General features: G+C 41.9%; 1 protein-coding gene across 2 annotated transcripts in view; it reads left to right on the forward strand.

Annotated features, from left to right (window-relative positions):
- The first annotated feature begins 7245 nt into the window (after positions 1-7245).
- Positions 7246-12317, forward strand: part of LOC132786228 (uncharacterized) — a 38519-nt gene continuing 33447 nt past the window's right edge. The window contains exons 1-2 of one of the 2 annotated variants that reach the window (XM_060792696.1): positions 7246-7378; positions 7644-8120. In XM_060792696.1, coding sequence (XP_060648679.1) covers positions 8021-8120 — 100 coding nt within the window. In that variant the 5' untranslated portion in view covers positions 7246-7378; positions 7644-8020. Of the gene's footprint in view, positions 8121-12317 lie in introns of both variants that reach the window. The other variant, XM_060792695.1, reaches the window with a different exon arrangement.

Genomic DNA, 12317 nt, shown 5'->3' on the forward strand with positions numbered 1-12317 from the left:
ACTTTATAGCCTGTGGCTTTAAAGTCTTTTATGTGAGCAGCTGGCACACGCATACATATTTCACTTATACTATGTGCACATACATCGCACATTCGAATCTATACAAAATGCAATAAAAAATCTAGTTGTATGGCATGTTTTTGCCTGGGGTTGTCTATTTGCATGAATTGTGGCATGGGAGCAGGTGCTGTTGTGGGTATGAGAGTGTGTGATGTGTGCAGATTCCAGCTAAGCCGCATTAACGTCATTCAAAATTCACATTTAAGCCGCGGGGGCGTTTAATGCCCAAAGACGAGACGACGCAACCCCTTCAAATCATCGCCTCAGACTGCGCACGATTGCACACGCAGCTTACACTTGAACGCGGCGGCGACATAATCGTGGTGATGGTGGCAAGTTGCTGCTGATTTTGGCTGTTGGTGCTGCTGCTGCTGCTGTTGTGGTGCACAAAATGGCATACAATACAATTACTACTTACATAGCAGAAGCACAAGTACAAGTACAAGTGATGGCGTCGACGCCGTTTGGCCGTGTTAAACACGTATTCAACACATGCTCGACATGTCGTCGTCTGAATGGAAGCTACATCTGTTGTGCATCCATTGTTGTAGTTGTTGCTTTCACCGTTGCTATTGCCATTGACTTTTCTGTTCGCCTGGCAGCCAGCAGCGGAAGTCAGTTTGTATAGCTAGAAATCATTGTGGCGCTACGAGACCGACATCGTCAGCCTAGACTCCAAAGTCTGTACCCCTTGGCATTTTCTATACTTACTCCACACACGAATCCACACACACACGCTCTCTCTCTCTCTCGCTCTGGCTTTCTGCGATTTTTGCTTTGTTCGACAGCATTTCAATTACTACAAATGACATTCGTGTGTGTATTTCCATGTGTGTGTACTTTTGCGCTCCTGCGGTGCGGTGCTCTGCGGCTCCCAGTCGTCATATATAGTTTGCTTTTGCTTTGGCTTTTCGGGCTCTCGAGCACTTGATTTTCATTGACTTTTCCACTCTTTTTATTACACATTTTATTTTTCACTTCTACTTTTTTGCTTTTTATACCCGCTACCCATAGGGTAGAAGGGTATTATAACTTTGTGCCGGCAGGAAATGTATGTAACAGGTAGAAGGAGGCATCTCCGACCCTATAAAGTATATATATTCTTGATCAGCGTCAACAGCCGAGACGATACAGCCATGTCCGTCTGTCCGTCCGTCCGTCTGTCCGTCTGTCCGTCTGTCCGTATGAACACCTAGATCTCAGAGACTATAAGAGATAGAGCTATAATTTTTTTTCGACAGCATTTGTTATGTTTGCACGCAGATCAAGTTTGTTTCAAATTTTTGCCACGCCCACTTCCGCCCCTGCAAATCAAAAAAATCGAATAACAAGCGTAATTTTAAAGCTAGACTTACGAATTTTGGTATATACAGTAATAACTATAGTAGTTATGATCTCTGCAAATTTGGTTGCGATCAGAAAAAAATTGTGGAAGTAATTAAAGAAATACTTTTGTATGGGCAAAAACGCCTACTTACTAGGGGTCTGAGTTGCTTTGGCTGAAAATCTGGTATATTGTGCCGTCTATGGTATATTTTGAATGCGGTACTATATCGATATACCACATATACCATTTGGTATATTTTTAGTATTTTTTGCAGTATATTTGGTATATTTTGAGAATATTACCGCAAAATATATTATTTTTATTCAAAATGGGTAGCGGGTATCTCACAGTCGAGTACACTCGACTGTAACTTTCTTACTTGTTTCAATTGCTTTGCTCTAATGTGGCGTGTTCTCTGTTCACCTTTTATGGGTGGCAGGCAGCGTGGTGGCAGTTGATTAATGAATTACCTGAATGCGACTTGTTTACTTTTATGTTGAGAATCGCAATCTTTTGTTCCTTCTGTTATTAAGTTAAATTGTGCGTGAGTGCCATCAAAAGTTTGCCTAGCCTTTGACGTTGCCTGTCTTCTCAGTCCGCCCCTCACTTTTAATTATATATCATTCTCCATCTGCTCATACACACACATAGGGACAACATACAGGACCCAACACACACACAGGCCCACATACAATGTCAAAGTGGCCTGTCAACAGCCGTTGACCAGTCGCCCGAACAATCGAGCGGTCATTGGACCAACTTTTGATGAGGGTTGTCATCGTCAGCGTCAAACAAATGAAAACATATGTAGCGGTAAAAGCAGCAGCAGAAGCGACAGCCAGAAACCACACCAGCTCCAACAACAACAACTACAACAACTACAACTGGAATAGCTAGCTACAACAACAGCAGCCCCAAAACGAGTGTCCATATTAATATCAAATGAACTGTGAGCACAATCATGATGTGCTCGTGGTCCTGCGACAGGACAAAACTTTCTGCATGCTTCTATTCTTATGTGTGGCACAATTTTACATATAAATTTCGTTTATTCTGATTGCATTATGAAATTCTATTAACTATCTAACTAACTAGCTCACAAAACAAAAGTTTTTAATGAGCGAAATAAGTCAGCAGTTGAGAGTTTTTATTTTATAATGATTTGAAATTCCTCTACAGTTTTGCTACAAGATTTGTTAAATAAAAGCGAGAGAGAGAATCGAATAATACATGAGAATCGATTCACGTGGAAGTGAGCAAACGAAATGATAAATATCAATGACATTAAAAGTGTTTCACTTTCACAATAATGAAAATACGCAATTATATGTTATTACAGGTAAATATCACTTTGCGTAATAATTTTGTAGTTATCTGAATGTAAACGTAACTTAAACATCGGCTTGCCATTTAATTGAGTGTTTGCTAGCTCCCAGCAGTGAATTGAATTGAACGCATACTGAATGTGAGTGAATAGAAAATAGTACTCGAAAAGTGGTATGTTTGAACAACGCAACGCAACACAACACAACTCTTTCTCATTCTACATTTTGAGGGGGGAGGGAAAATAATTGAGATTTGAAAATGGAGAATGGAAAATGCCTGCTAGTGCAGTGTGTTTTGTTTTTCTCCTTCAGTCGAGTCGATTGCTGTGCGTGCCTGGTTGTTTGTTTAGTTCGCATAAATAAAACCAACACACACATACACCAACAGACCGAGTGAACTAACAACACATCGGATGGTGTAGCGTAATCAAAGGCTATCGCATATCGTACTTGAACAATTTCGAATGCACAGGCCGTAGGCCATAGTCTGGGACTGCAACTGCGGCTGAACGACTGAGCTCATTCAACTGGTGAGTGCAATTGTCGGTTATTGGCGCCCGAATGCACACCCGATGCCAAGAGTAACTGAATGCCTGTCCGGCAAAGTGACACATTGCCAGGCAGAGCGCGTTGAATGGTAAGCCAGGTAAGTTGTCGTCGTCGTCGTCGTTCTTGTCGTCATAGTCAGAGCCAACACCTGCAGCACGTTGCTTCATTAGGCCGACGTGCATGCCTGAGAAATTGTCCAATGGCAATGGCTTCAATTGCTCATTGACTGCCGCCGCCTGCCACAGCAGGAGGTGGGAGACTGTGAGTAACAACAACACGTCAAGCCAACGACAGGCAGTGGGAGCTAAAAACTTTGACTCAATTAGCAACTGGGCAATCAGCGGGCTATGTGTGTGAGTGTGCGTGTGTGTGTGTGTCAGGTGCAGTTGACTGCTTTGACTGCAATGCCCTATAGTATAATCACTATAAACTGTGGCCATTTATGCATATGAATTTATTCAAATCACAACATGGACATGGGCCTGCAACATGAACATGGCTTGTGTGTGGCATATGGTTGGTTGGTTGGCTGGTTGGCCAACCGTCAGGCATTTTGTTGTGGCGCTGACGACGCTAAACTATTTTGCATTTAGAGCAGCCCCAGCTCCAGTTCCAGCTTTAGTTCGTAGTTTCAGTTTCATGCTCAGCGCAAAGTCAAAGCCAAAACCAAAGCCACAGACGCTGCCATATGGCAAAAGCGATGCCAAAAAGCCGAGTCCTGCGCCCAAATACGTGGCAGCCGCGTGCATTCCCTGCATATGCTATGCGAGTGTGAGTGTGTGTGGGGGTGTCTTTGTGTGTGTGCGTGTGACGGCAGCTTTGTTCACATGTTTTCACTTGCTGCTTAATTTGCATTTAAATGGTTTTTGCACTTAGGCTATTTCCCGTGTAAATGAGCTTTGTTTGTTGTTGTTCTTGTTGTTGCTCTCGTGTTTCGTTTATTTTTCCATGGCAGTCGCTGGTGTTATTGTTGTTGTTGTTGTTCTTGTTGCCTCGGTCGACTAAACAAGGCAACGCCAACGGCCGAGCTTTTGTTTTACATAGGCTTAACTTGCATTTCACCAAGGACATGCGCCCAAAAACCTCAAAACGCCCCCACCAAACGCCAAATGCCTGACGCCAACGCCAACGCCAACCACGCCCATCGAAGGCGCAAAAATTTGTAGCTGCACATTGGATATTTACCACAAGCTTGACATGCTGCGTGGTGCTGGAAGAAATTTTGACTTCCTGCAGTCGATGACCCGCAGTATTTCCAGTATTTTATATGGCTCAACGCTTGTTGTGTTTACCCAGACAGAAACAATGTTTAAAGCCTAAGTTCTTGCACTATTTATTCTAGTTGTTTAGCTAAGACTTAGTTGAATAAATGAAAAGTTAATTAATGTGACAAAACTCAAAACTAATTGTTTGTCAACTCATTGACCAAAAAATATTCATTTTATCGTGATTGACAGTTTTGATAAAAGGCTTTTGAAATGCATATGATTAATTCATATTTCCATTTGCACATTTTTGGATATTGTTATTTCAGAGAATTGCCGAAGCGATGCCGATGCGAAAATTGTGATGGCAGTTTTCCCAAAATTTAATTACAAAATGGCAAATATATAAAATGGCAGAGAATACAAAATTACACGCTTATCAAAAACAGTTTACATTTTGCATTTGCATAAACAAACATCAAAAAAAATGAAAGCAGAGAACGAGAAATATAACAAATGTTTATCTATGGTTTGTTGGTATTCATATTTTTAGATGCTCTCCATACAAAATTTATGCATGGAAAATCAAGCCGGAAGAATAACAGGAACACGTTATTTGTTGAATGTGACATGGCCAAATGCTGAGTGTGCTTTTGCTCTTTGCTCGCTGGCTGCGATTTATGCGCCTGACATTTATCATACGCCACGTTGGCACACACCAGCTTATCGATTGTCGCTGCATGGAATGGACGAACGAACGATGAACGATGAAGAATGCAAGAAGTCAGAGGGGCACACTCAGCAAATTAACGCTTTTACCTCACAGCCACGCCTTTTATGACTTAATACCATATGCTGACTTACACACAAAAAAATACAGAAATGTGTGTGTATGTATGTATGTCAGAGAAAGAAAGAGACAGCAAAGGAGCTGAGCTGGTCGACCATGTACCCATTTAGCACACTGTCAACTTTTGTTGTGGTCACTAATGATGACAGTCGGCCAGCCAAACACACATAGACTCTCACACATTCACTCTGCCCTTTATGTGAGTGTGAGTGTGTGTGTGTGTGTGTGTTGTCGTTGTCTCTCGGCTGACTGCAAAATGCACAAACAGTCCTTGCTGCTTGTTTGCCACAATGGCCGGCACAGACACCGACCCCGACACAGAGCCGGACTACGGACTACAGACTACGGCGTGTATTGTGGACTGACATTTGCTGGCAATGCGCGACGTGGAACGTCTAAAACAAGCTGATTTGATTGTTTGTAATTAAAAGTGGACGCAACGAAAATTAAATGAGTATCTACAGGATGTACACAGGACTAGCTAGCTCTTGGTGGTTGTTCTTTTTTTTTTGTTTCGTGTTGCGTATAAAACTTTATGGCCACGTGCCCGGTTCCTGTTCTTAATTTAAAAAGTACAAATCTAATAAAAATGAACGCGAAATGCAAGCAACAAGCAAGCAAGCCAGCAAGGACTTCAATACGTGCCAGGACCTTGTTGGAAATATATAAAGATTTGCGAGGCGTGTGGCCAAAATTAAATCCCAAAAGCCTTGGAAAACTTTTTAGCAGGCGGTTTATTTGCGTTGCGTCTAATGACTAATTGATACGCTGTGTAGTGTCAAAAGCTTTCACCAAAGGGAATGACTTAAGGGACTTACGGATACTTAGACTCGACCCCAAAATTGTAGCCAAGAGATAGACACATGTCAACATGTGTATTAGCAGCTCCAACTAATTGACTATGACTGACTTTTGCCAGCAAAGGATACAAAGGGACAGTTAAGGGCTGAGCTCTGGAGTTGTGTTCGATTTAGCTAATATTCGAAATGAATTACCACCAATAAAGCAGATGTGTGTAATTCAAGTTGAGATTCTTTAAGTAGTTATATGTGATTTATCACCGTAATAAACATAATGACACCGAATAAATACAGTAGTTGAGTCAAAGACACTTGTCATTAATGCGTAATTGGATTTTAGATTGATACATAAATCATATACTTTTATTTTACTACAATACTTAACTAATAAAATACTACTCAAATTTAAACAAGCGTTTGCAATTATTGTAATGAACAAAATCTTCAATTAAATTCCCATTTGTTTCTCCTTCCTCGACATTGTGTCACATTGCCTACTTGTTGGCAACCACAATTGAGGTAAGCCTTAACCACAATAATTAAATTGATATGTACTTCAATTGTAGACATATTATGCCGTATGGGAATAATTATGTTTAAGTTTTTGTTTTTGTTTGTTTGGTACAACAGCTTTGTTTATTCTTGTATCTGGTTTGATCGGAAAGTAAGTGCTATGCTTGCCAGAGAATTTGGGGTAAGCCAAATGGCAATCAAAACGATGTTGCTGTGCGGCACATTTAATGCATTTAAAGCGGCCACTTTGGTTGCACGATGGAAGGCCGTCGGTCTGTAGCTAGGCAAAAGGCCAATACAAATATCCATGAGGCAACCTGGCAGCCTGTTGCTTCAATTTCCATGTACGCCGGTTCCAGTTCAGGAGTAGGCCAAAGCCTGTTGCGGTAGCGCAACAAATTGCCGGATAAAAGAGCGCAAAAGCTTTGCCCGCTCGGGTATTCGTGTGCTGTCGGGTCTGGAAAGCTTTCGCTCTCGTTATCAGCCTCGTGCTGTGCTGTGCTTCAGTGGAAATGTTACTCCCACAAGGCGGTCGTGCGTGGTGTAGGTGTATCCTGTCATCGTCAATATTCCAGCCTCGCGTTTTTTGACTCGGCTCCGTCCGTTCAGTCTAGGATAAACGCTTGCGAAGGGCACAACAAGTGCACGCGTGCGAACTGCCCAGGATTCGTTTAGAGATTTTTCAGTTTTGTAGAGCCAACCCAAAGGAGCCAGAACATCCGCACTGCAGGCGTGTAGTGTAGTGTAGAGTGAGTGCTGTGCTGTGCCGTGCTGTGCAGTGCTGTGAAAGGGAAAGTGCAAAGCAGGTGTGAGTGCCACCGAGCGTGTGTGTGTGTGTCTGTGTGTTTAAAGTTAGCAAGTGTTTACCCAAAGTTGACACAACAAAAAAAATAAGAAATTTATTAAAGCACAGCAATAAACCGCTTTACACCTGCTCCACGTAGCTCCATTGGCTTTTGGCTTTGCGCGCGATTTTATTTAATCAATTTTAAAATATTCTTTATCGACGGGAAGCTGCGCGCGTCTCTCAGACAACTTGGCGAAAATGTAACTCCCTCAATAAGCGAATATTCAGTGTCGGCAAACAAATAAAGTTAATTTTGTGCACACAATTGGAAAGCAATTGCCGTGTCAAATTGTGTGCAGTGCGATTAAAATGAGTTAAATTGGTGCCAAAGAGAAAATAGTGAAAATCATTTGTAAATGCAACGCCACCGATTTGGTCAATTTGATTAATTACCATTAATTGGCCCAACTTGAATTTTGTGAAGATAATCAAAACCCGAGAGAGAGAGAAAGTAACAGATCAGTTTTCGATCGCAATATTGTTTTGTCGAGTACAACTTAGTTTTGTGCATTTCGGAATTAAAAACCTTGAAACCTAAACCTAAATGGAGGACGAGAGAAAACCAGCAGCAAAACCAGCAGCAAATATGTATTACTTTTGGATAACTGTTTTATGTCTAGGATTACTAGGAATTAAGCCAACAAGTAAGTGAAATAAAGTTCGCATGTAAATTTATTGAATTTTGATAAAGATGAAAACCATTGCCAATATAAAACAGCAGTAAAATTTGATTACTTCAATAAAATGAACTCTCATTTAGTCTTTAATGATGTCTTTATTCAAACTGGTTTGCAAAATATTGCCAGTATGCAATTCGATTTCACAAGCTTCTTAAGTTCTAAAACAAAGCAAAATACTTAGCAGGAAAGTGTATAATAAAGGGATTGTGGTCATGCGTCTATTGGCATGCCGGAATCCTATGAAATAGGATAGGGCGTACTTGTAAATTTATGCAATTGCTTAGAGCTTAAGTCGAGCCTAAGCTGCAACCAACAATATTTGAATATTAAATAGCTTGGCCATAGCTTAGGGTACATAGTTTTGGTTTTCAAGCAAAACCTCATCTTGGTCAACAATTTATTTATAAAATTTAGCATTTAAGCTAAAATATGCATATGCAAAAACAAGCCCAAGCTTCCTGGCTAATTGCAAATGGTGCGCAGGCATGTAAACTTCCCTAAACTCAGACTCCCCCCAAAATGCCACGCCATTGGCAGACGTGTTGATTTTCTTCGAAAAAAGCAAACCGACCTTGGTCAATGGAATGTCACGCAGTTGGTCAGAAGTAGCCTCAATACCTCAATACCTCACACAAGCTGCTTCCTGTTAGGCTGCCCTACTCTGCCCTACACCTTCTTCTACGTCCGCCTTCAGCTACATCTGCTGCTGCTGCTGCTGTGACTTTACTGTGTTTTTTTCATAAGTCTCATGAATAATTCAGAGCGCACGCTTCGATTATTTACTTCATAAACATTCTGCTACGGTCATGCCATCGTCTATACCTGTGTGTGTTTCTGTGTTTGTGGGTGTGTGTGCATGGCATGCCCGAAAGAATGTTGTTATTTTATAGCTTGTACAAGTTTTTAATTTTAATAAATGGTTGGCTTTGGCAAACAAACATTTTGCACTTGCCATTTGCCACATGCAATAAAGCAACAAAGCAACGCCACACTATACTAAGAGTGAGCTATTTTATTTGCGCTATTCATTAAAAGTGGTATGCGGTCTCTGTCTCTGACTCTGACTCTGTCGCTGACTCTGATTGCATTGGCAATTCGCGTACCAAATTAATTGGAAATGCCATCGCCACAGATATGCGCATTGGCAATTTATCAGTTTTAACAGCATAACGGCATATCAGATGCAAGTATGTGTGTATGTAGATATGGGCAATTTGATTTGATTACCGAACCAATAAGCGACTTGCCTGTGCACATTAATTACGATGCTGAAAAGTATGCCACAAAATTAAATTTAATTACAGCTTCATTTGGGGGGCGAAAGTTAATCAAAAACTCAATGAGCAGCTCGTAAAAGACAACAGCTTCTCCCATCTCGCACCTTACATCTCCTCGTATCTATTACACGTTGTCGGGGCAACGTAATCGCTGAAAAATTAATACGCCAAGGAGTCGCTGAGTCAGCAGCACAGAAGAGGAGAGTGTAGCACAATCAAGCAGCATGAAGTGAAGCAACAAGGATCGGTGACTGTGTCGTAAAGCACGTTTGGGCAATATTACACCGCCAATGGCTGAGATACGAGGCAGCATCATATAAAATGTGCTGTTGCCACAGTAAAATCAATTTCAAGTCGTTAAACGAAATGAACCTTATAGAGAGCTGCTCTGCGTTTACCCAGGGCTGATTTCTTCTTGCGGAAGTGAAAGTTTTCCACACACGCACACACACGCATACACACACAGACACAACACATTAACAGGTCTGATCGTTGGGTGGTTTTCAAAATTTAAAAGCGAGAAAATGTAAGTTAAGAAAATGTAGCGACGACGAGTCGACGAGAAACAGAAACTGATGCGATTATTATTGATTTTTTTTCGTGAGTTGAAATTACTCGAATTGAATTATTCATGTGGGTGGTAGAAAGTGCTGTTGACGGCGTGGCATAGCTGCCAGCTGTTATGAGCCTAATTGTATTTAGCCATACTACACATTCAGTGACTCGCTGTCGTCGTCAACTACGTATTTATGTATTTGTTTTGTTTTGGCAAAGAAAAGGTTCGCACAGACTAATCAATACTGCCTCCTCACTTATTTCTATTTGCATCGCTCTCAAATGTCAAATTCAATTTGGAAATTTAAACAAAACATAAATCAATTTGCCTGCATAAATATAGACAGACACACACACACAAACGAGGCAAAAGAACGAAGAACTATAACTGCATTCGTGAAATTTACATTTAAACAAATATTATGACAACCACGGGCAACAACACAGTGCTGTCAGCAGCGATGGCTGCGGGCAAGGGCTGGCCTTCGTTGCGTATGCTTAATGTGCGCACATGTCCATATAAATGTAATAGTTATAAGAGGCAGCGAGAACAACAACAGCAACAACAACAACGATAACAAGGCAAGTGTGTGCTCTCTGTGCAACCTCAATGGCAGGTCTCGCCAGCGGCAAACCCAAGTTGTGCACACACAGACGACAAACGACAGAAGACAGGCGGAGAGGACAGGCACAAAGACAGGCGGGTTGAAAGAGGATTTCGCCTGCAGCTGACTGACTCACTGACTGACTGACTGGCTGACTGGCTGACTAACTGCTCGGCAGACTGCGTGATGGCTGCTGTTGCTGCTTGGCCAGAGTTGCCTGAGTTCGCTTGATTGTCTAGCTGCTCGTCAGGCGACATGTGACGACTTTGACAATCCACAGACCGCCCGTCGCTCCACTGACGGCTCTTGCCGAGATTTTGACTCGAGCAAAGAGACGTTGCTGGCATATCTAATGAAACATTTTGGTCGAGCAGCAGCACGAACACAGGCAGCTGTCTTGGCACCACACTTTAATGTACTCGAGACTTTAAAACTTGACTCTGCCAATATGTATACTTTACATAAGCATTATGGAATGTCTATAAATTGTTGCCGAAATATGTGCGCCATGGGCAAAGTTTTGCCTGCCTTCCTATGTGTTGCCTGGCAAAGTGTCGCGACTGGCGTCTTAGTGTCACAGTTAACTTGAGCGACTGAAATCAGATTAAAGTAAATATTACACATGGCAGCCAGGCCCGGGTTTTTGTGTGTGCGGTAATTCGCAGCATACAATTTGCACAAGCCGCAGGTAGCAAGAGAAGCGCTTGGCACACGACTCGAACAATTTTGCACAAATTTGGCGCAAAGACAATCAAAAAGTTATAAAACAAGCTTCGGCAAAACGAAAACAATGGCAAGCGGCCGGAATTTCAGTAAAGCCCAGATGCCAAATCAGCAGCAAAACGGTAAGACGTAAATGATGCTGAGCTACGACTGCGACTTGGAGTGGGGACATGGAATGTTTCGGTAGGCCGAAAATACGGAATACCGGAATACAAAGGGAAAAGAGTGGGCAGATATGAAGCGTGTGTGTATCGAGCTGTAAAAACTTTTGGGGCAACTTTTTTTTTTTTCGTTGGTTTTGTTAAGTTGTTGTTCTTGTTGGCATTTCGCTTGTTGTGCTCGTACCTGGTCTGGCATTGCGCATACGCCACGTGGTGCTATTATCAGCCGCATCAGCGACGCCGTAAAGTAAATGCAAAGTGTGCAAAGTCTATAAACGAGCGTCAAACTTAAAAGCCCCAGGGTGGCAGCACCTCGGCAAGGACATGCGGCGTTCCTTCTGACAAGCACATGTACAGTAGACAAAGAAGAAGACGGCAAGAGAGAAAACGAGCTAGACAGCATGTGAGATGAGAAGTTTATCGGCGAGCAAAGCGTAGCAACAACTGAGCCTATCAAAAAGTTGCTCATACGACAAATTGTCAGTGCATTGGCAGCGCCTGGAAACACGAAAAACGAATTTTATATTTCAACGTTTGCTATTATTTGTATTATTTATGATGTCCTGGGTAATGTCGTTAAACTGAGGCCATTAAAAATGCTAGCGTGTGCTGTGTGTGAGTGTGTATGTGTTTCTGGGACAGACGTCAGCTGGCTGAAGGCGGTAAAAAAAGGAAAACTCCAACACAAAACAATTATGCCTAAGTGCGACATCTCAAATATTCATGAAGCTGACATGAATGCGTAGCATAAGCATACAAAAGAAGCAAGAAACGAATTTGACCCATAGTTGTGTCAACTGAGTGAATAAAACTAATGGATATGGTTTATCTAGTATACGT

This window comes from Drosophila nasuta, chromosome 2R, assembly GCF_023558535.2.
Source record: "Drosophila nasuta strain 15112-1781.00 chromosome 2R, ASM2355853v1, whole genome shotgun sequence".
Taxonomy (NCBI): Eukaryota; Metazoa; Arthropoda; class Insecta; order Diptera; family Drosophilidae; genus Drosophila; species Drosophila nasuta.